The 25,044-nt window shown below is 57.2% G+C and overlaps 3 protein-coding genes and 1 long non-coding RNA gene across 8 annotated transcripts; 2 read left to right on the forward strand and 2 right to left on the reverse strand.

Annotated features, from left to right (window-relative positions):
- Positions 1–49: 49 nt before the first annotated feature.
- DXO (decapping exoribonuclease) lies at positions 50–2,385 on the reverse strand. Of its 3 annotated transcripts, XM_045866614.3 has the most exons (7): positions 2,119–2,257; positions 1,529–1,933; positions 1,137–1,372; positions 828–1,047; positions 575–710; positions 347–441; positions 50–262 (listed from the first exon to the last, which is right to left on the reverse strand). In XM_045866614.3, exons 2-7 carry the CDS (start codon positions 1,882–1,884, stop codon positions 112–114), a joined length of 1,194 nt encoding a protein of 397 aa, XP_045722570.1. In that variant the 5' UTR covers positions 1,885–1,933; positions 2,119–2,257; the 3' UTR covers positions 50–111. The 3 variants fall into 3 exon arrangements, with proteins under 3 accessions (XP_045722570.1, XP_045722571.1, XP_064453488.1); XM_045866615.3 differs by lacking the exon at positions 1,529–1,933 and having other exon boundaries at positions 2,119–2,385; XM_064597418.1 differs by lacking the exon at positions 2,119–2,257 and having other exon boundaries at positions 1,507–1,705.
- Positions 2,386–2,457: 72 nt separating this feature from the next.
- STK19 (serine/threonine kinase 19) lies at positions 2,458–9,374 on the forward strand. Of its 3 annotated transcripts, none has more exons than XM_064597425.1 (7): positions 2,458–2,664; positions 2,768–2,904; positions 6,309–6,404; positions 6,681–6,820; positions 7,669–7,766; positions 7,874–8,073; positions 8,150–9,374. In XM_064597425.1, the coding sequence occupies exons 1-6, from the start codon at positions 2,565–2,567 to the stop codon at positions 8,023–8,025; spliced, it is 723 nt and encodes a 240-aa protein (XP_064453495.1). In that variant the 5' UTR covers positions 2,458–2,564; the 3' UTR covers positions 8,026–8,073; positions 8,150–9,374. The 3 variants fall into 3 exon arrangements, with proteins under 3 accessions (XP_064453495.1, XP_064453494.1, XP_045722098.2); XM_064597424.1 differs by having other exon boundaries at positions 8,172–9,374; XM_045866142.3 differs by having other exon boundaries at positions 2,527–2,664; positions 7,874–8,021; positions 8,172–9,374.
- Positions 9,248–23,358, forward strand: LOC123837584 (complement C4-A-like). The gene is made up of 41 exons (XM_045866612.3): positions 9,248–9,377; positions 9,530–9,728; positions 9,946–10,147; positions 10,357–10,427; positions 10,514–10,599; positions 10,772–10,854; positions 11,036–11,132; positions 11,286–11,391; positions 11,494–11,626; positions 12,060–12,175; positions 12,280–12,456; positions 12,599–12,784; positions 12,920–13,105; positions 13,275–13,433; positions 13,667–13,793; positions 13,970–14,041; positions 14,318–14,515; positions 14,613–14,724; positions 14,816–14,886; positions 15,157–15,296; positions 15,412–15,621; positions 15,883–15,934; positions 16,041–16,130; positions 16,261–16,470; positions 16,650–16,725; positions 16,891–17,047; positions 17,149–17,265; positions 17,372–17,543; positions 17,770–18,002; positions 18,077–18,244; positions 18,633–18,692; positions 19,648–19,741; positions 19,821–20,007; positions 20,129–20,219; positions 20,357–20,431; positions 21,810–21,912; positions 22,077–22,166; positions 22,265–22,363; positions 22,471–22,554; positions 22,835–22,967; positions 23,107–23,358. Exons 1-41 carry the CDS (start codon positions 9,313–9,315, stop codon positions 23,246–23,248), a joined length of 5,229 nt encoding a protein of 1,742 aa, XP_045722568.2. The 5' UTR covers positions 9,248–9,312; the 3' UTR covers positions 23,249–23,358.
- LOC123837587 (uncharacterized) lies at positions 21,355–22,930 on the reverse strand. The gene is made up of 3 exons (XR_006789246.3): positions 22,791–22,930; positions 22,440–22,583; positions 21,355–21,483 (listed from the first exon to the last, which is right to left on the reverse strand). It is a non-coding gene; the product is annotated as an uncharacterized LOC123837587 (long non-coding RNA).
- Positions 23,359–25,044: the final 1,686 nt, after the last annotated feature.

A 25,044-nucleotide genomic window follows, 5' to 3' on the forward strand; every position in this document is an offset into this window, starting at 1 on the left:
ACTTGAGGTGTTGGGCAGGGATGACTCAGGCAAAAGACACAGCAAGAAGAACCACCTAGAAATATGCTTTTTATCTGTGCACACGGAGATAGGACCAGCCCCTTTGAAGTCTCAGTCTTTGGGGGAAGGTGTCTTGGGGGCTGATGGGAGGTCCTGGGTCATGGCTTCCACATACCACGTGGGCAGGAAGGCATAGGGTGCATCTCGATGTTTAGACACTGTGACTGGGCTGCCAGGCTCCCAGGAGAAGAGATGGACAAGCCTAGGGGGCACATGGAGTCACAAGTTGAGGGCTGGAGGAGAGCTCTGGGGACCCAGAGGGCAGGGGCAGAGCTAAATGCCTCACCTGGGGTCATCCTGGACAACGGTGTTCTGGGCAAAGCTAAGGAAGGCGGCACAGAAGTTCATGCACACGGAGGGATTCCAGCCATCACGGTCGTTCTGGAGGGAACCGAGGAGGAGGCAGAAGACAGGCAGTGAGGGGGGCGGGGGGAGGCGGACTGCAGCCTGGAACACTGGACCTGTGGTCCTGGTGTGGGGGATGCAGGTGGGAGCTGCGACACCGCTGCCTTACCCTGACATATTCGAACATCTCCATGGTAGGAAAGGTCTTGAGGGAACAGACGAAACCCTCTGGGTTACGGAAGCCAGCAACGACGTTTGGGACCCCCAAAAGGAATGACTGAGCCCACCATTTTAGGAGCTTATGTCTGTCAGGAAAGGCAAGGGGTCAGTAGGACCCTTCCTCCATCCTCCAGCTTCTTCCCCCAGGTCCCTTTTCCAGCTATCCGTTCTAGGCTCTCACCCTACCCAACCCCATCCTGAACCTGTAGAAGCTCCTCCAGTGGCCAGGCCTGTGCATCTCCTTGGAGGTCTTGAGCTCCACATAGCAGGCAGGGGGCTGTATGGATGGGGCCTGGGGGTCCGTGCAGTCTACCTCCCCTGAGAAGAGTAGACGATGGTTTCCCAGGCGGCTGCGTAGCACAGAGCAGAAGGCCACATTGGTGTTAACCTCCCCAGAGGGGTCCGGGGAGCTTCCAGGTTTGTCTGCACAAGGAGAGAAGCAGCAACAAGGGTGGGGGCTTTCAATCTCCGGGGAAGGGGGAGGGGGCTGATAGACCAGGGGCAAGTCTCACCTGCACACATGTACTGCTCAAACTTGTACCCCATGTACATAAGCTCCCGGAGGAGGGGTGGCCGGGCAAGCCTCTGGGCCCGAGCTGCTGGTGTCTCTACCTCACTCAGGTACAGTGTGCCCTGGAAGCGGGAGGCTGCCAGCTGCCAGCCCTCCTGCTGCTCATACGGTGTCGTCAGCAATTTGGTCAGATGCCCCCGCCATGTCACTATGGCCCCTGCCAGCCAGCCTGGACCCCTAAGAGAGAGGAGTAAGAAGCATTAGCTCAGACGATTTCCCCAAAGAAGAACCTAGGTTCCTTCTCAAGACCAAACTCACTCCAGCTTTGGGTTTCCTAATTTTAGAAGGTAGGTGCAGATGTCTAGATCTACCTGTGTGCTATACTTTGCTCACCCCTCCAGCTTGCCTCGGTGATCCAGGAGCCAGCGCAGCAAGTGGTCCAGTCCCTCTTGGACCTCCTCATCCCTGGGCTGGTATCGATCAGGGTAACCATCTCTGAGATCAAAGTGGGGGCCTTGGTCATTGGTAGGGGGTGGGCTGTAGTAGCGCAAGGCTTGAGCATCTCCATGGTACTGGCGTTGTGCATCCAGGGAAAAGCAGCCCAATTCGGAAGGGCGCCCATAGAAAGGGAAGGGCCCAGAGTAGAGAGCTGGGTCTGTGGGCAGCAAGGATGCTGGGCTGGGGAGTTTGTTCCGAGGCTCAGCTGCCTCTACCTTCTCCGCTCTTCTCTTGTTCTCTCTGCAATCCATGAGGTCCTGAGAACTGGGGGTTGGGAAGTTATCCTTTCCCAGAGGAGGCCTGAAAAAGGGGGCCTCTGGGTCAGGACTAGGCGAACCTACTGATGGCCAGGCTCTGGCCCTGAAACAGAACCAAGGCCGGGTGCACATCCCACCTTTTCCCTTGACCTATACCCCCGCCTCCAGATGCTCCAAACGCAGTGAGCTGAGGAAGGCTGTCCGCGCTCTGAGCAAGGATCTGATTACCTCAAAGCCCGCCAACCTCCACCTCCACCTCCACCTCCGCGGGGCTAAGGCGTCACGGCAAGTGCGTCCAGAAGTCGGGATGGCACGCAAAGGTGGTTTTCCGCCCTCCGAGATGCAATCACTCAGCGACGGTGGCGGGCAGACCCCTCAGCGGCGCGGGCTGGGGTGCGCTTCACCCCGGAAAGTCGAGCTCCACCCCGCCGCCCACGCGTTCCCGGCCCCGAGCGCCGGCGGAGGAAGCCAATCCCGGCAGGCGTGCGGCGGCGCTCCTCTCGGGCCGGCTGAAAGAGCAAGTTGACGCCTCTTTGGTCCCACGTCATCTTTCTTCCACCCGGCGGGCCGGCTTCCTGGGAGACCGACGTCACTGCTCTGCGCCGGAAGACGCCGTCTCCGTGTCCCCTTCCCTCAACACCGGCTTCTTCCCCGGCAGCCTGAGATCCCAGGATATGAGCCGGAAGAGGCAGCGCCTGGTCCCGGACGCCTTTGGGCTGAAGAGGCGGCGGGAACGAGGGCAGGCAGAGGTGGATCCTCTGAGGGGCGAGTCAGGTAAGCGCGGCGGCCCCGGGACGAGGCGGGGAGGGGCGTGCGGTGGGAGAACGGCGCCCCCCCGCCCCCCTTCCCGCCTCAATGACCCGGTCTCTCCGCCCAGGGTCGGCGCGCGCGGCCGTCGCCGAGCTGGTGCAGCTGTTCCCGCGAAGCCTGTTCGAGGACGCGCTGCCGCCCATCGCGCTGAGGAGCCAGGTGTACAGCCTTGTGCCCGACCGGACGGCGGCCGACCGACAGCTGGTGAGTGGCGTCGGAGCGACGGACGGAAGCCGCTTCCCGGCGTCGCGGGCGCTCCCGAGGGTCCCCATCACCCAGACGCTCAGTGGGTCCGCCGGCGCTCCGCCGCGCAGGGGGCGTTCGGTCTCTCTGTGCCGGGCCCTGCGGGGCCAAGGAAAACCCTCTGTTAAAAGACCCTCCGGAAGTAGGGACCATGCCACATCGTGGAAGTGGAAGAGCGACTCTTTTGGGGGGAAACGGAGTCCTCGGGCATAGTTGGAGCTTGACAGCGCGGGGAATGCAGGCAGGCGTCAGAGCGGCAGGCCTTGGGCGGCAGTGCTGTTTCTGCCTTAACACCGAAGGCGATGAGCTGGAAGAGAATGTTAACCAGGAGCGGGAACGCTGCGTTGCGTGGTTTGGAGGGAGTGAGATGAGACGGGGAGGTCAGTCAGGAAGACATTGCAGCGGAGAACTGATGAAGGCCTGAATGAGGGGAGTGCAGGTGGGAGGGCGAGGATGGGTGAAGGTGAGGGATGTGGGGAGTGGGGAAGAGGGAGGAGTCTCAGATGACTCAGATTTTCGGGATGACGAGACTGAGTGGGTTGGTGGAGTAGGAGGAGGAGGAGAATAGAGTAGGAGGGCACTGAGTTGTTGGGGTGGTTGGAATGTTTGATTCTGTAGAGTTGGAGGTGCTTGGGGAGCATCCAAAGGCAAATGTGTAGTGGACAGTTGGATATGAGGGACTGGAGAGAATTTTGGGCCAGTGATACTAGATTTGAAGTCATTGAGGTATGAGCAGTGGTTCAGTCTGTGGATGTGGGTGAGATTGGGTAGGAAGAGTGAGTAGAGGAGTAATTTTTAACCTTTTTACAGACTTTAAAAGATAATGAAAGCTATGGCTCTCTCTTTTCAGGAAAATGCATACATGCCACATACATACAAGGTGTATGTGCATTTTTTTGTGGGGGGAGGAGAGGTTGTTTCATAGGTCCTCTGAGGTCCAGGGTTAAGGACCTCAAGTTTAGAGTGAAAGGGCCAAATCTACAAAGCTGAGAGATACCCACGTTTAAGGCAGTGTTTCTCAAAGTATGTCCTGAGTTCTACCTGTATCAGAATTACCTGGGCTACTTAATCAAAAATAAAGGTTCCTGGGACTCACCTAAGGCTGATAGATGCACATTTCTTCAGGTAGGATCTGGGAATCTACATTTTGAATTACTGTCTCAAGCGATTCTTAATGTTCCTTAAAATTTGGGATCCATTGATGTAAGGGAAAAGCAGAGGAAGAAGAGTCTCTGGTAGAGGCTGAGAAGGAATTGCCAGAGTTAGGAGGAACCCAGGAAGAAGCCTATTGAGAAAGCAAATAGATTTTCAAGGAGGTAAAGTAGTTGGCAGTGTTAGAACCTGCGATTTAAGGCAGTGGTTGGTAAAGGGATTAAGTAAAATAATATCCAAAATCTGTCCATTGGATTTAGCAGGTGGAAGATTAATGGCAACCTGTCAGGACGAAAAGAGGGAAGAAAAGGAAGATGGAGACTAGCTCCACTCTCATGAGGAAGTGAGTTAGACAGAACCACTCCTTATAGAGTATTTGTTGTTTTTTTAATTTACTGATGTTAGCCTAAATTTTAAAAAAGCTTTAAAAATTGTACAAAGGAAAATATAAACACACACAATTCAAAGAATGTTCATAAAGCAGATACTCATTTAACCACCACCCAAGGCCGTCTATAGCTACATATATCACTCTCCGATCAAAAGGACTTCTGTCCCTTGGTGGCAACTATGATCCTGACTGGTATGATAATTGTTCCTTTGTTTTTTTTATACCACCTGTGTGTTTACCTGTAAGCAGCATAGCTTAGTTTTATCCATTTTTGACCTTGATATAAACAAAATCATACTGTATATATGTATTACTGTATTTATATCTTGTTTCATTAGATGAATACTTTTGAAATTCTCCGTTTCATGTAGCAATAGTTCATTTGCTTTCATAGATTCTTATTTTGTGAATATGTCTCATTTTGTTCTAGTGAAAAAAATTGTTTCTAGGCAATTGTTAATTTATCATCTAAATTTTCACATTTATTAGCATAAAGTTTGTAGTTTCATTTTATTGTCTATAGGATGTGTAGCTATGACCCTTTTCCCATTCTTTGTATTGATTATTTGTGCTTTTTCTAGTCTCTTCCTCCCCCCCCGCCCCGTTTTCTTGGTCAGTCTCACCAGTAGCTTATCAATTTTAATAGTCTTTCAGTGAATTAATGTTTAGCTTTGTTGCTCTCTTGTACACATGTTTTGTATTTTATTGGTGTTTCCCCTCTACTGTTGGGCTTATTTTACTTTTTTTCCCATTAATTTCATCCTCTCATCATTTCTAATATATGCGTGTCAAGTTGTAGTTTATTTTAAGCATGTGCAGATATATATATCGTTTTGGCACATATTTTAGTGATCATCCGGTTTAAAATATGTTCTAACTTCTTTTGTGATCTTTTTTCTTTGACCAAGGGTTGATTAGAAATGTATGTCTTAATTTTATGCATTTCCATATTACCTGTCAACAATTAGTTGTTACTAATTTCTTTTTTTTTTTTTTTTTTTAAGATTTTATTTATTTGACAGAGAGAGAGACACAGCGAGAGAGGGAACACAAGCAGGGGGAGTGGGAGAGGGAGAAGCAGGCTCCCCGCAGAGCAGGGAGCCCGATGCGGTGCTCGATCCCAGGACCCTGGGACCATGACCTGAGCTGAAGGCAGATGCTTGACGACTGAGCCACCCAGGCGCCCCTGGTTGTTAACTAATTTCTGACACAAATGCTATTGTGTTCAGAGACCCCATACACAATATGATGTCAGTCATTTGAAGTTTATTGAGACTTGCTTTGTGCTATGTGGTCAGTTTTGCTAAATATTCTATGTATATTTGAAGAGAATGTGTATTTTTCAGTTATTAATTTCTTAGTAACTAAAGTTAGTGGAAGTTATTTCCTCACTTATTCTTGTCTGTTCTGAGTTTATGAGAGGTGGAGTGATACACTTTAGTGATTATGGATTTGCTAGTATCTCTTCAAATATTTTCTCTACCTTCCCACCTTCCTTCACCCAAAGTCTTGACTGTTAATTCCTTGAAGGCAGGGCCTATGTCTTAAAAACTATTTTATCTTAGTGTCTGGCATATGATTGGAAAATATATATTGCTTGCTTGATAGGCAACTGATAAGGTGGGTGGATGGGAAGCTGGGTAACTAATTTGAAAAGACTATATTTAGTTATCCACCCTGATTCTCTCCCCACAGTTTTTCCTTTGCATAGAGAAAAACTCCCAATCTTGGCAATAAAATCTCCCTACCCAAAAGTGCCCAGAGTATACCAGAGTATCTTATCCTGATACCCCTCTTTTTACTCCCATCTCTCTGGAGGCAGAAGGCGCTTCAAGAGCAGGGGGAGATCAGAATCATCCAGCTAGGCTTTGACTTGGACGCCCATGGAATTATCTTCACTGAGGACTACAGGACCAGAGTGCGTATAAATGTGTGTGTGCATGGGGGGGAGGGGGGGCAAGCAGGGAAATTGGAGAATGGAAATAAAAAGAAAAAGAAACAATTCTCCCACTCTACGTGTCACAGAGAGGACACAGGGCTCTGGTGAGTAGTAATATAAAGGAGAAGAAAAGGAGAAAAAGTATGAGAGGTAGAAGGACATGAGCGAAAGGGAAAACAGGAAGAGAAATGTCATGGAAGTGGTCAGTGGAGGCTGAGGGTGGGGCCAGACCACATCTCTCATCTCTGGTTCCAGGTCCTCAAGGCCTGCAATGGCCGACCATATGCTGGGGCAGTGCAAAAGTTTCTGGCTTCGGTACTTCCAGCCTGTGGGGACCTTAGCTTCCAGCAAGACCAAATGACACAGACCTTCGGCTTCAGGGACGCAGAGATCACGTGAGACTTGGGGGAACAACAGAACTCAGGCATCTGATACTTCCCTGCCTCTTTCCAGTTCTATCCAGCCTTGTCCTTCTTCTGGTGCACCTGCCAAAAAGATGGACTCTTCTTTTTAGGAAAATGACCTAAATTTGTACTCCTCCCTTGAGAGAGGAGACCTGTTTTATTTGAGGCCGTGGAAAGAGCCCTAGGCTAGAATTCAAGAGATCTGGGTGGCTAATCCAATGAATTTAGAGGCCCGGCAGGCACCATAAATGCCTGATGTGAACCCTGCTGAGACTAAGAGAGCAAGAGAACGGTAGGAGATTGGATGCCCCTAAAGCCTTCACATTGAAAAGCAGTGACTGGACAAGGGCAAAGTAAAAATTCCATTTCAGGGGGCCTTACCTGGCTCAGGCTCCCTACTTTGTAACCCAAGGTACGTGTGAAAGCATTTTGTAAACTTCTTAGTAAGACGTGGGAGGAGCCCTGGTGAGGCATGCGTAGGCAGTGGCAGGAGCACAGAAGAAAGGCCCTTGTTTCTCCCCTGGGGTTGAGCTGAGGCTGTGTCAGGGCATGTGGTCAAGGAGAGCTTCTGGGAGGAGAAGCTGCTTTAGTTGAACAAGTAATAGTAATAGGAAAAGAAAGAATGGGAGTGGGGGGCAACCCAGGTAGAGGAATGGAAGCAAGGGCCGGGGCACCGAACACCAGGGTGTGAGCAGAGAACCACTCCAGGGTGGGCTTCTGTTACTTAGTCCCCTTGCATGGTTGCCCAGTTTTGGGGAGACAGTATCCAAGCATCATTGGGCAAGGAGAGTGTTCTTAAAGCCCAAGCCTCCTCTCTTCTGGCTTCCCACCCTCCTTAGGCAGCTAGTGAATGCTGGAGTCCTCACCGTCCGAGATGCCGGGAGTTGGTGGCTGGCTGTGCCGGGAGCTGGGAGATTCATTAAATATTTTGTTAAAGGTATTCTATCCGTAGCTCAAGCCCTCACTGGCTCAAGAATACCTTTGGGTAGCTCCTCGGGGTCCAGGCCTTATTCACCTTTCTCCTCTCCTGTGCCATTTCTCCAGGGCGCCAGGCTGTCCTTGGCATGATCCGGAAGGCCAAGTACCGAGAGCTACTCCTATCAGAGCTTTTGGGCCGGCGGGCACCTGCCGCGGTGCGACTTGGCCTCACCTACCACGTGCATGACCTCATTGGGGCCCAGCTGGTGGACTGGTGAGTCTGTCTCACCCACAGCCTATGGCAGATGACCGAGCAGTGACCCAAGGTTGGATTCCCTCTGGAATATCCCAGGCCAAGCTCTGAGTTTTCCCCAAACTTTTGGCCTAGGTATCTGGCTCCAGCCTCGTCTTTTCTTTTGCACAGTGTCTCCACCACTTCTGGAACTCTCCTCCGCCTGCCAGAGACGTGACGATTCTGCTTGTCATTGCATACCTCCCCAGAGTGGGGTGAGAGGGGCTCAGGAGTACTGTCCAGTGGTGGCTGAGACAGGGTCACCTTGGGAAGGCGAGGGAGCCCGGATGACTGTTGGCGTTGTATCTGCACAAAGGGTCAGACGTGATTGCTGCTGTTTACCTGGGCTCTGACCCAGTGGTGGGGTTTGGGCAATGCTTCTCTGCCCTTCCATGGAAGTGGAGCCTGAAAGCATGCCAAGGCCATGGCTGTTGCCTTCCTTGCAGCAAAGTACTGCTGTCACATTCTTGGGATAGGAAGATGGGATTTCTGGGGAGGCTGGTGAGGGAGGGCAGAATCCTCTGTCCTACATGTCGAGGTAAACTGCCAAATAAAGTACTTCTGCCTGTGCAATTTCCTGGATGTTTTTTGTTTGATGTGTATTTGGGCGCCCCTGTGGGAGTAGAGTCAAAGCCAAACTTGAGCCTGAGCTTTGCCTCATTGTTCGGAGAGCTGAAAGGACACTGAGGTCAGTTCTCCCTGCGGGATGATAAAGGTATGCCTGATCTCCTCAACCACAGAATTTCTGTTAGGGCCTACACAAAGCAAAGGTCTGGTGTCGTTCAGGTTTTGTGGGGGATGTAGTTAGAGATAAGTGTCTTGTACCTTGTTTTGTTAAGATTTTTACAAAGGAACCATGTGTCTCCAACCATGTACTGAGCCACATTGGACTCCTATGCCCACACATACTGGAGCGTGCGTGTGTGTGTGTGTGTGTGTGTGTGTATGTATATATACCCACCCAGATACACCCAGTAGGGGGGCTGCCCAGGGCACTGGGATGAGAGGGGTTGGCACGGAAGGACAGGACATAACTCTGGGCCGTGATTTTCTCAGATTCCCTCAGAGACCCAAGTGTCTGAGGTGTTGTCCTCCCTGCCCCTGCTAAATACTGGGCCTGGGGCCAGTTGCATTTCTTGCCTGTCACATGGTTTCCCGGCTGAGCTGGGCCAGGGGAGGAGCAAGGTCCAGAGTCAAATCTGCTCTAAGCCCTGGGTTGACCAGAGAGAAGCAGGCAGACAGACGGGTCTGATCCCTCTTGGGTCCTCCAGCCATGAGGCTCCTCTGGGGGCTGATCTGGGTGTCCAGCTTCTTCTCCTTATCCCTGCAGAAGCCCAGGTCCTGGAGGAAGGACACTAGTGCTTGAGTGGGACAGGGCTGGTGATGGGAGAGCAGACATGGGTGACCTGATGGAGGAGCGAGGGATGGAGGGGCGAGGGATGGAGGGGACCTGGTGGTGCTGAATGTGGACCCCTTCTTATTCTCCCTAGGTTGCTCCTGTTTTCGCCTTCCGTGGTTCACCTGGGGGTCCCCCTCTCAGTGGGGTTGCAGCTCAAGGATGTTCCCCCGGGACAGGTAGTGACAGGATCAGTGTTCCTGAGAAACCCATCCAACTTGAATGCCTTCTGCTCCCCAAAGGCGGACTTTTCCCTCAGCTCAGAAAAAGACTTCATACTCCTTAGCCTCCAGGTAACTAGCCTCCACTCCCTTCTGCTGCTTCTTAGTGCCTCTCACCGTGCTCCCCTCTGTCTTCTTCTAAGTGTTTTGTCATCTCATTGGCCTCCCTCCCCTTCTCTTCTCCCCCCACTCCCCACACTGTCGCCTTTCCTGTTTCTATCTCCATCTCTGGCTTTTTCCTTCTACTCTGTCTCTGACCTGCTCCCCCTCCCTCTCCCTCTCCTCACAGATCTCCCCGAAAGATGCAGAGACCTGTGGCCTTCACCGCCTCCTCAGTGGCCCCGAGGTCCAGCTGGTGGCCCAGTCACCATGGCTGAAGAACTCTCTGTCCAGAAAGACAGACATTCAGGGCGTCAACCTGCTCTTCTCCTCGCGCCGGGGGCACCTCTTTCTGCAGACTGACCAGCCCATTTATAACCCTGGCCAGCGGGGTGAGTCGGGCCCCAGGGCCTCTACCTTTGGCTCCCAACCTGCTCAAGGCATGTTTGGCACCCCGTAAGTGAGACAGCCTGAACGTGCCACACAGGAAGGCTGCTTGGCAAATATTTGTTGTCCTCCCCCTCGCTCCCTGGAAGCAGTGGGGGCCGAGGCCCACCCTTTGCAAATGGATTCCTGCTCACCTCTTGCTCTCCTCTCCCAGTTCGGTACCGGATCTTTGCTCTGGATCAAAAGATGCGCCCATCCACTGACACCCTTACGGTCACAGTAGAGGTGAGTCCCCCCTGACCTCTGTGACCTTGATCAGCAGGGCTGCTGATCTGACCTCCCACCCGTGACCATGTTTACTCCCGCTGCAGAACTCTCATGGCCTCCGTGTGTGGAAGAGGGAAGTGTACGCTTCCTCCATCTTCCAGGGTGACTTCATGATTCCCGATATCTCAGAGTGAGCTCCCCCGACCTGGTGACGGCCCCTCCCATCTCCCTTGGCTCTCTGCCTCTAGCACCCAGTCAGACCTCCAGCCCTCCTCACTGTGGCTCTAGTTTTCCCCCAGTGAGTCCTCTGGCTCTCTGTGGGCCTCTTGCACAAGCGGGCTGAGTCCCTTCCCTATTTGTAGGCCAGGGACATGGACGATCACAGCCCGGTTCTCAGATGGCCGAGACTCTAACAGCAGCACCCAGTTTGAGGTGAAGAAATATGGTGAGAGCTGGAGACAGCGCAGGACGAGCATCTCCTTTCCTAAAGGAGATAGGGATAGAAGGGGGAGGTGGTGGGGGCAGGGCAGGGCCAGGGAGGTATTGGTGCCACAGCCCCGAGGGGAGGGAAGTCTTTGAAGCATCCTTTCACTAGTCTGACCTGCCACCCCTTCACCCTGGATCAGTCCTTCCCAACTTTGAGGTGAAGATTGTTCCTGGAAAGCCCTACATCCTGACAGCGCCTGGCATTCTCGATGATATCCAATTAGACGTCCAGGCCAGGTAACTCCCTGCCCCACGGGCACCCAGGGTTCCCCATTCGGTCTGAAGGAGCTGTGAAGCCCTGCCTCCCCTTGCCCCAGCGCCGCTCCCGCCGCCCCAAGACACTGGCCTTATTTCCTAGACCCACCCTCTTCCCACTCTCTCCCGGGGCAGGTACATCTATGGGAAGCCGGTGCAGGGGGTGGCGTACGTGCGCTTCGGGCTCCTGGGTGAGGGTGGCCATAAGACTTTCCTCCGGGGACTGGAGAGTCAGGCTAAGGTAGGAAGGAGGGTGGGGCGTGGGGGAGGAGAGGGGGGTGTGGGGAGGGGAGGGAGGGGGTGACAAATCTCACCCCAGGCCCTGTTTTCTTTTTTGCCCCAGCTGGTAGACGGCCAGTGCCATATTTCCCTCTCAAAGGCTGAGGTTCAGGGTGCCCTGGAGAAGCTTCAGGTTAGCATCGCCGACCTCCCCGGGCTGCACCTCTATGTTGCAGCTGCCATCATTGAGTCTCCAGGTGAGAGGCTTCCCTGATCGTAACCCCAGCCCCCAGCCTCTGACCTCGAGCTGACCTCTGTTCTCTAGCATCGACACCATTCCCTGCTCTTACCCTCGTCTTGCACCCAAGGCCAGGACAGACCCAGGACACTGTCTCTCCCCAGCTGTGTTTCTGCATGGTTTCAGGAGAAGATACCCCTTTCCCTGTCTCAGTTTTTTTTTTCACCCACCCCTCCATCCATCCGGCAGACATGAGTTACATACCATCGGTGTGCTGGGTCCCCTGCTAGCCTCAGCACACAGAGATGAATACAAGATGGCCCGTGCACTGACAAGTCTGAGGAGTTGAGTGTCTCGTGGGCAGGAAACACTCAAACTCTCGTCTCCCCGCTCTCCCGCTTCTCTCTCTGTGGCTCTTTGTCCTCCACCTCTCTCTGCCCCATCTCTTGCAGGGGGAGAGATGGAGGAAGCAGAGCTCACGTCTTGGCGTTTTGTGTCATCTCCCTTCTCCTTGGATCTTAGCAACACCAAGCGACACCTTGTGCCTGGGGCCCCCTTTCTGCTGCAGGTATCCTCTGGAGGGGGAGGATGAGTGGGGGGTGGGGTGTTGTCAGGAGGGCATGGGGCCTCACTGAGCAGTCTCCTTTATCTGTCCCTTCCCCGCTCACCTAGGCCCTGGTCCGAGACATATCTGGTTTCCCAGCCTCTGGCATTCCTGTCAAAGTTTCGGCCACATTGTCTTCTGGATCTGCTTCTAGAGTCCAGGACCTTGAACAGAACACAGATGGGAGCGGTCAAGTCACTGTTCCCATCGTTACGTCGAAGTCCATCTCAGAAGTGCAGCTCTTGGTAGGTCCCACTCATGGGACAGGGTAGGGGAAGGAAAGAAAGGCTGGTCAGCTTCCTGAGAATCCACGTCCCGGGCTGGGGGAAGAAGCTGGGCCCGGGGTCCTTGCCATTGACCCTACCCCTGCCCTGCCCCTCTTTCTAGGTATCTGCAGGCTCCCCTCACCCAGCCGTAGCCAGGCTCACTGTGAGAGCCCCACCCTCAGGACACTCCAGGTTTCTGTCCATTGAGCGGCCGGATCCTCGACCCCCTCGCGTCGGGGACACTCTCATCCTGAACCTGCGAGCTGTGGGCGTCAGTGAGGGCAGCTTCTCTCATTACTACTACATGGTGCGCAGAGGCCAGGCTGTCGAGGAGGGAGGGCAGGGTGCAGGGAGGATCTCAGGGAGGAGAGAGCCCTTGGGGTGAAGGGAACAGTTTCAGGATTGGGGGTGTACAGTGAAGAGGAAACCACTCTTGCCCCAGATCCTTTCCCGGGGCCGGATTGTGTCTGTGACTCGAGAGCCCAGGACGGACCTGACCTCAGTCTCCGTGTTTGTGGACCATCACTTGGTACCCTCCTTCTACCTTGTGGCCTTCTACTATCATGGGGGCATCCCCGTGGCCAACTCCCTGCGAGTGGACGTCCAGGCAGGGGCCTGCGAGGGCAAGGTAACTGGCATTCAGAGAGGTGGTGTGTCTGTGCATTAGGGGGTCAAGAGAGAAAGAAGACAGAGTGATTGTGAGCAGGGCATGGATTTGGTTTGGGGTACACTGAGAACGCACAGGGCTGAAAGCAGCTCTCCCCACCCTGACTGCCCCCTCCTCCCGCCTCTGCCAGCTGGAGCTGAACGTGGACAGCGTCAAGGAGTATCATCCTGGGGAGTTTGTAAGGCTCCACCTGCAAACAGACTCTCCGGCCCTCGTGGCGTTGGGGGCTGTGGACACGGCTCTGTATGCTGTGGGCGGGAGTTCCCACAAACCCCTCAACATGGGCAAGGTTTGTCTAGACCCTCCGTTCTCGCCAACCTTCCCTCCCCTCTGTGGCTCATTGTCCTGCTGTCCTGAGCCCAGGACCTAGCCCTGAGATCTCACTCAAGTTCCCCGCAGACTGCCCCCCCGCCCCCCCTGCCCAGGCTTCCCTCAAGCCCAGGCCCCTGCCTTCTCACCTGGAGCTGAGTGGCTGATCTGGTCCCTCAACTTGTCTGCAACATCCTGGCCTTTTCTTGCCAGGTCTTGGAAGTTATGAACAGCTATGACCTTGGCTGTGGTCCTGGAGGTGGGGACAATGCCCTTCAGGTGTTTGAGGCAGCTGGTCTGGCCTTTTCTGATGGAGACCTGTTAACCTCAGCCAGAAAGAGTGAGAACAGAGGTGGAAGGGGAGTTGGGAGGTGGGAAGATCAGGAAGGAGGAGGGGCCTCAGGGCCTAAGATGGAAAAAGGATTGGTGGGAAGGGCCAGGCCAGGGAAGGGGGGCAGGGAGGGGAGCTGAGAGGCCATACACCCTGCGCTTGGCTGCAGTCCTGCTTTCTACCAGGTCTGAGCTGTCCCAAGAAGAAAACCCGGAATAAGAGAAACGTGAACTTCCAAAAGGCGATTCATGAGAAGTGTGAGTTGTGGGTGCCCATGCAGCTCTCCACTTGGCCCAAGGGTCAGAGTGACAGGGTCTGCCTCTTGGCTGCGCTGCTCCTGAGTGAGCCCGTATATGGTATTTGGGGCCAGAGACCCAAGTTCTGGGGTTGAAGGTGGATGGAGGCTCTCTCCATTGGCCTCACCTGAGTTCCTGGTCTCTCAGGGTGAGTCCTTGTGTATCTAAGAGGTCCAGGTGGGAATGAGATGTGTCTCCATGGGGTTCCCCTGTGCCTACCCTCGCCTGGCCCTGCAGTGGGCCAGTATGCTTCCCCAGAAGCCAGGCGCTGCTGCCAGGATGGGCTGACGAGGCTGCCCATGATACGCTCCTGCGAGCAGCGGGTGGCTCGGGTGCGGCAGCCGGCCTGCCGGGCGCCCTTCTTGTCCTGCTGCCAGTTTGCTGAGGACCTGCGCAAGAAGTCCCGCTCCAGGGGCCAGATGGGCCTTGCCCGAGGTGAGGCTCTCTGTGGGGCTGGGGGACAGGCAGGAGCCTCTGGAAGGGCAGAATGGTTCCCCTCCTCACTCCCCCCCCCCCCACTATGGTCCCCTAGCTCTGGAGGTTCTGCAGGAGGAGGACCTGATGGATGAAGATGACATTCCTGTGCGCAGCTTCTTCCCGGAGAACTGGCTCTGGAGAGTGGAAAAAGTGGACCGTTTCCTCCAGTGAGGGGGTGTGGTGGGCCTGGCCTTGGCTCTGGGCTGTGTCTGGGGCCAGCCCAGGCTCTGACGGGGCTTCTCACCTTTCCCACTGCAGATTGTCCCAGATGCTCCCTGACTCTCTCACCACATGGGAGATCCGTGGTGTGAGCTTGTCTGAAAGCACAGGTGAGAGGGCCCCTGCCTGGATCTCAGTCCACCCCGCCCCCTCCATCTGCCCCCCGACCTAGGCTTCCTACTCAGCCCCTTGCTTTTCATACCGGACTGGGGGCAGACCCCTGGGGGAGGCATGTGCTGGGGCAGGGAGGCTAGGAAGTGGAGGCGGGTGGGGGGCAGAACTGGGTCATCCCCCGCCCCTCCCTCCTGGGACCCTGTGGCTGTGACACCCCCAGGCCCCTGTCTCTGCCCCCTGTGCCACACCACCCCCCCATCCGCCAGGCCTGTGCGTGGCCACACCGGCCCGGGTCCGAGTGTTCCGTGAATTCCACCTGCACCTCCGCTTGCCTCTCTCCGTCCGCCGCTTTGAGCAGCTGGAGCTGCGGCCTGTCCTCTACAACTACCTGAATACAAATCTGACTGTGAGGCCCTGTGGAAGCCTGAGCACACAGGGGAGTGGGCGGGAGCTGGAGCAGCTGGGGGCGGGGGTTGCCATCCGGCCTGGGGCTCTGGCCATCCCTATCTCCCTGCACCCAGGTGAGCGTCCACGTGTCCCCAGTGGAGGGACTGTGCCTGGCTGGAGGTGGAGGGTTGGCCCAGAGTGTCCTGGTGCCTGCAGGCTCTGCCCGGCCTGTTGGCTTCTCTGTGGTGCCCACAGCGGCGGCGGCTGTGTCCCTGAAGGTGGTGGCTCGAGGGTCCTCGGACTTCCCTGTGGGGGACGCAGTGTCTAAGGTTCTACAAATTCAGGTGACTGGAGAAGCCCTGACTCCAGGCCCCCACGCTCCCAGATTTACAACCCCCCCCCCACCGCCCCTGCCCCATACCGTCTCTGGTAGCCAGGGCAGAGTCCCAACACCCAAAACCAATGCCTTGGTCTGTTTACATCTTCTACAATTTTGATCCCACTCTGTCCCTGACGCTCGAACTCCGTGTCCTGGGGAATATGCACTGGGAGGGGCAGGCTGTAGTACCATGTGACCCCTCACAGCCGTGCTTCCCCTGAGACAGAAAGAAGGGGCCATCCACACGGAGGAGATTGTCTATGAGCTCAATCCCCTAGGTGAGTGGCCCCCTCCTCCAGCCACCAGTGTCCTGATGGGGTCGTAGGTGGTGGGGGATGTGGGCAGCCAACCAGATGGCCAGCTTCCCCCATCCCCGCCCCCCAGACCACCAAGCCCGGACCTTGGAGATTCCTGGCAACTCTGACCCCAATATCATCCCAGATGGAGATTTCAGCAGCTTTGTCAGGGTTACAGGTGGGCGTGTCCTCCGTCTCTTCCCAGGGGTGCCTCATTCATGTGGCACCCATGGATCCCTGTTTAATCCCATGGTCCCGTGGGTCCCCAGACCTGCTCTCTGATCCTCAGCCCTCTGTCTCCCCTATAGCCTCAGATCCATTGGACACTTTGGGCTCGAAGGGGGTCTTATCACCAGGAGGCCTGACCTCCCTCCTGAGTCTTCCCCAGGGCTGCGGGGAACAGACCATGATCTTACTGGCCCCCACACTGGCTGCTTCCCGCTACCTGGACAAGACCGAGCAGTGGAGCACACTGCCTCCTGAGACAAAGGACCATGCTGTGGATCTGATCCAGAAAGGTTCTGGGCACAGGGGCAAGCAGGCGCGGGGCTGGGAGAGGGCAGTTCAAGGCAGAGGGGCAGCCCAACTAGCTAGAAGGGAGAAGGAAGGGGGCGCCTGATGGGAATGGGGCGTGTGGCCTCGGGTACACATGGTGGGAGAGTGAGTGTTGCCTCAGCAGCTGCCTCTTGTCCCCAAGGCTACATGCGGATCCAGCAGTTTCGGAAAACAAATGGTTCCTACGGGGCTTGGTTACATCGGGACAGCAGCACCTGGTGAGGTTGGGAGAGTGATTCTGGGTCTCTGAGGGGGGCCAGGGCTGTGGGAGGGGGCAGAGCCAGGTACGGTGGGAGGGCGAATAACCAGGTGCCTGGGCGAGTGGGGATGTGTCCCCTATGGGGCCTGGTCACTGTCCCCAGCCATCCCTCCCTCCCCACCAGGCTCACGGCCTTTGTGCTGAAGGTACTGAGTCTGGCCCAGGAGCAGGTGGGCGGCTCACCTGAAAAGCTGCAGGAGACAGCCAGGTGGCTGCTGACGCAGCAGCAGGCTGACGGGTCGTTCCAGGACCTCTGCCCAGTTTTACACAGGGCCATGCAGGTTCGGGGCTGGGAGGCCGGACAGAGGAGCCCAAGTGGGAGGGCACTCCCTGCCCCTCCCTGCTCCTGGCTGACCTCTTCTTTTTTACCCCCTTCAACTAGGGAGGTCTGGTGGGAGATGACGAGAATGTGGCGCTCACGGCCTTTGTGGTCATCGCCCTTCAGCATGGTCTGGCCATCTTGCAGGATGACGTTGCAGAGCAGTTGAAGCAGAAAGTGGTAAGGGTACCTGGGTGTCTGCCCTTTCCTGGTCCCCAGCTTCCTCCCTTTCTCCCCAGGAACCCAGGTGTCCAGCTCTCTGACCTTCCTCCCCACTTTCTCCTAGGAAATTTCCATCATCAGAGCAAACTCCTTCTTGGGGGAGAAAGCAAGTGCTGGGACCCTGGGTGCTCATGCAGCTGCCATCACGGCCTATGCCCTGACTCTCACCAAGGCTTCTGAGGATCTGCGGAACGTTGCCCACCGCAACCTCATGGCCATGGCCCAGAAGACGGGGGGTGAGAGCCAAGGGGGTCCTGGCAATGAGCCTGGGCCTTGGGGGACCTGGGACCCCTGAGTGTGCCCAAAGGGAGAAATCGAATGAAGACCTCAAGAAGGAATGAAAGCATAAGCAGGGATAATTGGGGTAGAATCGGGAGAGCCCAACACGGGGAGCGTCAGAGGGCCAGGCAACTAGGGCCCAACCCCCACCCCATTCACCTGTGGGTTTCCCTTCACTTCCAGATAACCTGTACTGGGGCTCAGTCCTTGGTTCTCAGAACAATGCCGTCCCACCAACCCTGGCTCCTCGAGGCCCAACAGACCCCATGCCCCAGGCCCCGGCCGTGTGGATCGAAACCACAGCCTACGGCCTGCTTCACCTGCTGCTACGGGAGGGCAAGTCAGAGATGGCTGACCACGCTGCAGCCTGGCTTACCCACCAGGGCAGTTTCCAAGGGGGGTTCCGCAGCACCCAGGTAGGGGCTGCCCGGGGGCTCCGGGGGTGGGTGGTCCCAAGACTGAGGGCCTGAGTGCCAGCTCACCTCCCCAGGACACAGTGATGGCCTTGGATGCTCTGTCTGCATACTGGATTGCTTCTCACACCCCCGAAGAGAGGGGGCTCAACGTGACTCTCAGCTCCATGGGCCGCAGTGGGTTCAAGTCCCATGAGCTGCATCTGAACAACCACCAAATTCAGGGGCTGGAGGAGGAGCTGCAGGTGAGCCACGCCTTCACCTGGCTTGTCATACCCCTCGGGCCTATGGTGGCCAGGCCGGAAGCCGACCCCAGGCTCCCCCCACTCTTGTGGAATCCCCATGGCAATTTGGCCTGATGTCCTTGTGGGAAGACCAAGTATGCCACGTGACCTGGAGAAAGTCACCTAACCTCTGAGCTTCATTTTTCTCATCTCAAAATTAATACATGCAGAGTCTACCCAACAGGGTTTTTAGGAGGCTGAAGGGAGGTAGCACACATGGAGGTGTCAGCTTTGTGAGCGTGTGAGGTGGGAGAGGAGGAGAGGTTGTTTTTAGGGAGGAGGTGGATTGGAGCAACTGCGTGCCCTTGCGTGCCCTCTGACAACCCTTTCCGTTCTCCGTTCCTGCAAGTTTTCCTTGGGCAGCAAGATTAACGTGAAGGTGGGAGGCAACAGCAAAGGGACCTTGAAGGTGAGAGCCAGCGGCACTGGACACCTGGGACCCAGCATGGAGGGGCTGTGGTCTTGAGTGGGAGGCCTGAGGGCGGAGATCGTGGGGGAGGGGGGAGGGGGCGATGCCCCCGGGGTGGGTGGCCCCCCTGCTGTTCTGGGGGTTCCCCCTCACTCTGATCTCTGCCCTCTCTGGGCACCTGTCCTCTCCTTTTCCCCCGTCAGTGGTGATGGCATACACACCCAGCACCTCAACCCAGGCCTCTCTCCTGAGCCACAGGCCCCACGTGTCACACGGCACCTCAAACCCCTTCTTCCTCCTGGGTCCCCTCATCTGACCGACAGGGCCCCTTCCCCACAGGAGCCCAGCCGCTGCTCTGGAGGCCACCTTCATGTGCCCATCCTAGCCCTTCCTTATGGCCCCGGCAGCTTCTCCTCCACTCCCCTGCTGCCCGGGGCCCTTGTCACTTGTTTCCTAGACTCTGCTAAGACAGAGTTAGAACTTCTCCCTCCCCCATGTCTCACCCCTTTGATCCATTGTGCACACTGCCGTGAGGTCAGCCTCTGGACACCGGTCAGACTAACCCTGGAGAAAAGTCAGACTCTTCCACCCACCTGCCTGGCCAGACAAATCCACGAATCTACACAGATCTCCTTGCCTAGAATGTCCTTCCCCTCCTTCTTCCCAAGTGACAAACTCATTCTTCTCCTGCAAGCTTTGGCCAGAAGCCTTTCCTGAGCTTTCCATTCCAGCCTCTTCTGGGCCCCGTGTAGAGTGCTCGCCCCTGAGGGCAGGCCCCTGCCCCCATCTCGCCGGCTAACGCAGCCCCCTGGGCCGTCCACATTTATGGACTGGTCAGGAGGGATGAGAGGGGCTGAAGGCCTGGAATCCCTCAGCCCAGGCGATGGCCCAGGTGTGGCCCTGGAGAAAGGTCTGGGCCCCACACGTCCCCTGTTCTCACCCCTTGTTGAGTTAGATCCTTCGTACCTATAACGTCCTGGACCTGAAGAACATGACCTGTGAGGATCTTCAGATTGAAGTTACAGTCACGGGCTACGTTGAATACACAAGTGAGTGTCAGGGCCGGAGGTCGTGGGGCCCCAAGGGGGCCGGTGCCAGCAGCCAAGCCACACCACCATCCCTGTGCAGGGGAGGCCAACGAGGACTATGAGGACTATGTGTATGAGGACCTTGCAGCCAAGGACGACCCAGGTGCCGGTTCCCAGACTGTGACGCCCCTGGAGCTGTTTGAGAGGCGGCGGAACCGCCGCAGGCGGGAGGCCCCCGGGGTGCCCGGCGACCAGGAGTCCAGAGTGCAGTACACCGTGTGCATCTGGTGAGTGTGGGGGGCTGCGCCCGACACGGGGTGCTGCCGGGCCCGGAGACGGAGGCAGGGCAGAGGCCGGGGCTGGGCGTCTGCGACTCAGAGCGGGTGGGCCCTGGACGTGTCTCTGCAGGCGGAGCGGCAAGGCGGGGCTGTCGGGCATGGCCATTGCTGATATCACCCTCCTGAGCGGATTCAGTGCCCTGCGTGCTGACCTGGAGAAGGTGCGGCCATCGGCCGGGGGGGGGTCCCTTGTGCCCCCAGGAGCCCGGCTCCATCCCTGAAGCTCTCCCAGCCGCTGAGCCCGGTCTTGTGCGGGGCCCTGGGCCACCTCCCTGTCACCATCTGTCCTTCTCCACAGCTGGCCTCCCTCTCTGACCGCTACGTGAGTCATTTTGAGACCGAGGGGCCCCATGTCCTGCTGTATTTTGACTCGGTGAGCAGGGAGGGGCGACACGGGGAAGGATGACCCTGGGTTTACTGAGCACGGCTGACCTGAGAGAACTTGAGATGTGAGCCAGGGAGGCAGGACAAGAGTGTGCCAGAGCAGAGAGGGGCAGGCCCGGGAGGCTGCCCTGCCTGCGGGGTGATGGGGGCTGAGCCCCAGATGCAGCTTGGGGCTGGCGCTGGTCCGCAGGGAAGGACTCGAGGGTGAGCCATTCATAAAGCTGAATTTACTGAACTTGAGGGCTGCTTTTGTTGTTCGTCGTTGACCTTCCTGCATTTTTTTGGTTTTTGTTTTTGATATTGAAGTGTATTTTCTCTTATAAAGTGATGATGGTCATAGATGAGTGGCTTGCCATTATTTGGCTAAAACAAAGAATCATCAACCCTCAGATGACCTTCAAACATTTTTTAAGCATTAGCTGTAATCTCTTGGAGAAAATGTGAAAAAGATGTGTTAATACTATAACACCTTTAGCCAGGTGTGGGGGGGGTCGAGGAAGGCCCTCCCCCACCGCCCAGTGCTTGCAGAGGGGCCAGACCCCGTTAGCCTGAGAAGCCAGGCAGAGGAGTTTCGTTGAACACAATGGAAGATGAGAAGCCAGGAAGATTTTGGGCAAGGAGTTGACTTAAGCAGCGGGGCTCGGGAAGGAAACTGGCAGGGTACCAGGCTGGACCGGACCAGTGTGGGCGTGAGGAGGGGTTCTGGGCCTAGGCCGTGAGCTGCAGGGTCAGGGAGGACGGGCGAGTGACAGTGCCTGCCATTATGTTATGACACATAAAGGGGGGCCCGGGTGCATTGGTGACGAAGCAAGGCCATTGGCGGGGGTTGGGCTTCGGGGGGCAGGCAGAGTGAATTTGGAGAACTTACACGGCCGCAGTAATCCTACTGCAAGAATGAAGCTGAGTGTTTAATAATCTCAACATCTAATTTAATAGTTTAATAATCATCAGCCTGGAAGGGTTTGGTGAAAGCCAAGGAGCGGTTGAGACCTCCTCAGGGGAGTGCAGAGGACCGGAGAGCCAGGGCCAGGGACTACGCCTCTGGGAAGGAAGAAAAGGGGTGGTCAGGCATGACGAGGTCAGCACCAGGGATGGCCGGAAGCTAACACTGAGCTTAGAGAGTTTCGTGCAGAACGTGTCCATGATGTGAGACTCTGCCCGGGGCACTGGAGCCTGGGACGAGGTCACTGTCTGGCAGTGACGTCAGCAGAGACCTCGGGGAGCAGTTTTTAGAGTTCCGGCGGCCGGAAGGTACTAGCATGTGAAAGACACTGAAGATAAGACCAGAGACAGGTCAAGGAGATGCAGCCCAGTGGCCTGCAGGGCCCAGGGGGTGCGCCCTGACGTCTCCTCCCCACCCCCGCCAGGTCCCCACCTCCCGGGAGTGCGTGGGCTTTGGGGCCGTGCAGGAGGTGGCCGTGGGGCTCGTCCAGCCGGCCAGCGCGGCCCTGTATGATTACTACAACCCCGGTGAGCCCTTGGGGGGCACTTGGCAGGTTTGGAGTAGGTGTCCCCATATGGGACATCAGGAAGTGGGGCAGTGCCGGGTGGCAGGGATGTCCTGTGGCTCCTTGGGACGGGGGAGGCACTGTTGGGGGGGAGGGCGTGTGCTCTAACTGCCCTCTCTCCTCCAGAGCGCAAATGTTCTGTGTTTTACGGGGCCCCCACTAAGAGCAAACTCTTGTCCACACTGTGCTCTGCTGACGTCTGCCAGTGTGCTGAGGGTGAGAGCCGGGGCCAGGGCGGGAAGCTGGTGAGGCTGGGGCGGGAGGCTGGGGCCTACGTGGGCTCATCTCTGTTGCCCGCCCCGCCCCCCCGGCAGGGAAGTGCCCTCGGCAGCGCCGTGCCCTGGAGCGGGGGCTGCAGGATGAGGTGGGCTACAGGATGAAGTTTGCCTGCTACTACCCCCGTGTGCACTACGGTCAGTGTGCCCGCCCCGCCTCCCCCCCCCGGGCTCTGCACTTGGGCTGCGCCCCGTGACCGCAGGTGGAACAAACCCGTGCTCCCTTCTCTTAAACGCCCTCGTAGGCTTCCAGGTGAAGGTCCTTCGAGAAGATGGCAGAGCTGCCTTCCGTCTCTTCGAGACCAGAATCACCCAAGTTCTGCACTTCAGTATGAAGGGAACGGATGGGCCGGTGGGGCTAGGGGACAGAGGGGGCCGAGGTCAGGGTTGGCAGCCCAGGTGCCCAGGATAGCGGATGTTCGGAGGCTGAGCTCAAAGCCCCTCAGCCTCTTGGAGGCTCTGGGCTTGGCCATCAATCGAAAAGCAGTCATACGTCTCCGTGAGGAGCAGTGAGGGCTCGATGAGAGGCTCCGGGCCCAGCCCCCAGCCCCCACTGGCCCTGTACCTTCCATTCGCCTCTGACAACTCCTGTGCCCCTTATCCTCTCAGCCAAGGACACCAAGGCCACCGTCCGTCAGACCCGCAACTTCCTGGTTCGAGCCTCTTGCCGCCTTCGCTTGGAACCTGGGAAAGAGTACTTGATCATGGGTCTGGATGGAGCTACCTTTGACCTCAAGGGAGAGTGAGTTCTCCGGGCCCCTGTGTTGCTTGCTGTCCTCCCACCTCGCGAGGGAACGGATCCCCAGCATGCAGACCCTGGCCCGCCAGAAACCAGGCGCCCATTCCCCCCAGCCCTGCTGACTGCCCTTTTGCCTCCGCAGCCCCCAGTACCTGCTGGACTCGAATACCTGGGTCGAGGAGATGCCCTCTGAACGCCTTTGCCAGAGCACCCGCCATCGGGCAGCCTGCGCGCAGCTCAGCGACTTCCTCCAGGAGTACGGCACTCAGGGGTGCCAGGTGTAAGGGCCGCCTCCCCCCCCACCGCCCGGGGATGCCCGGATGGTCGCAGTGCCTGTCCCCCCGGACACGGCCCAGGCAGGCCCAGGAACTCAATAAAGGCCTTCGGCAGCAGAGCATCAGTGTGTGTCTCCAGGACTGAGAGCAATGCCCCCCGCCCCCCGCCAGCTTCTGAGGCCAGGGTTTGCGTCATTTTGGGCTCCCAGAGCCTGGGTGACCCTTGGGGGTGTCACTCCCAGACGATTCCCTGGGAGCTCAGTCCATCCTAGAAGCGCCCTGAGCGGACCTGTGACCCTGCAGCCTGCACCCTAAGGCTCCGGCGCCACAATGAGGCCTCCCTCCACGGCCCCGCTGTTGCCGGTCCCTGCGGCCTCGGGCGTGGCTTGAGCTGAGCCTAACGCCGCCACCCTTTGGGCCACGCGTTTCCCGCTCTGCCCCTGTGCGGCTGGGTGTTCTGGGGTCTCCGGCCTGTAGCTGATGTCTGGTTTCTTGGAAGCAGTTGCCTCTTGATCTCCTTACCAGTGGTTAGGGAACTTTCCCCGAGTTGCGCCATGACTTCAGGGTGGGGTTTGATACACCGAGGAGGCCGCTGTTTTACCGGGTCCACCCTCCCCACCTGCCTGCCACGCTCTCCCCTGTTCGGTGGCCCCTGCTGGGTCTCCAGGGCTGACTAGAAATCCAGCTAGAGAAGTTGGCCGAGATTGGTGTTGACGGGAGCGGAGTCCGTGCACCAGCCTGCCAGCCGATCGAACGGCTTCAGTCTGTGGGGCTCTCCCTCCATGCCATGCCCTGTGCCAGGTCCCCATCCCCGAAACGTGTGCTGTTCGGGAGCTGCCTGGTCCTGTGGGGCACCCGGCCGAATTTGGGGGCAGGGAGAAGGGGAGGGCTTCCCAGAGGAGGTGACCTCTGACTTGGGTTCTGAAAGCTGATTCGTCACGCATAGAGAGTGGGGGTAGCTGAGCGCCTGTGAGGTAGACGGGCGGAGAATATGAAAGGCCCAGAGGTCAGGGGGCAGGACCGAGCCCATCTGGGGGCACTGCATGTGATTCCACCGTGTCCGAGATTCGGATTTGGAGGTGGGGTGGGAGAGCTGGGGCTGGCGGCGTAATCAGGTCAGTCGAGGAAGGCTGGTTCACAATCAGGCCAGCTTTCCGGGTCACTGTTCTTTCCAGTGGAGCCCCCTCCCATGCTGTGCAACTCAGAGAGGTTCTGTGTTCCCGAGGCTCCCCGGGACTATTGTTCCATGGCCCTGCGGCGACCCGTCACATCTCTGTCCCCGAAGCTGGCCAGCATGGGGTGGCCGAGAGCCATCTGTGAGAGCCAGGCACCCGCTGCAGTCGTGGCAGGACACGGCCTGGGTCTGGGAGGTCAACTGTGAGGCAGGGGGTTAGCGGTGGCTGCCTAACCCTCGAAGTGCCGCCCCTGCTCTCTCCCTCCCAGCCCTGGGCATGGGTCCAGGCCGAGCCCGACCTCTCCCACCAGGACCCCCAGCAGTTACTCCTCAAGCTGGTGGGTGGCACAGCCAGCACCTCGACTTGGCCTCCAGCCACATAGCCTGTGCACTCTGGGTAAAGCTCGGGGCGGGTGGCGGGGGGAGGTCTACCCACTCCTGGGTGCCGGGATCAGTTTACAGAGCCAGGCATGGGGAGTTGGGGGGTGATGTGTGCTTTAGGTCACCTCCGATCCCTCTCTCCCACCCCCAGGCAGCCCAGATCTCTCACTAAGCACTGTTACCCCTTTGGCACGATCTCTCCGAAACCTCCTTTGAGCCTCTCAGCTGCCTCCTCACCCGTGAAAGTGGT

This window comes from Mirounga angustirostris, unplaced genomic scaffold (genome assembly GCF_029215605.1).
Source record: "Mirounga angustirostris isolate CCGP_5_RB_7025 unplaced genomic scaffold, mMirAng1.0.hap1 SCAF_8, whole genome shotgun sequence".
Classification (NCBI taxonomy): Eukaryota; Metazoa; Chordata; class Mammalia; order Carnivora; family Phocidae; genus Mirounga; species Mirounga angustirostris.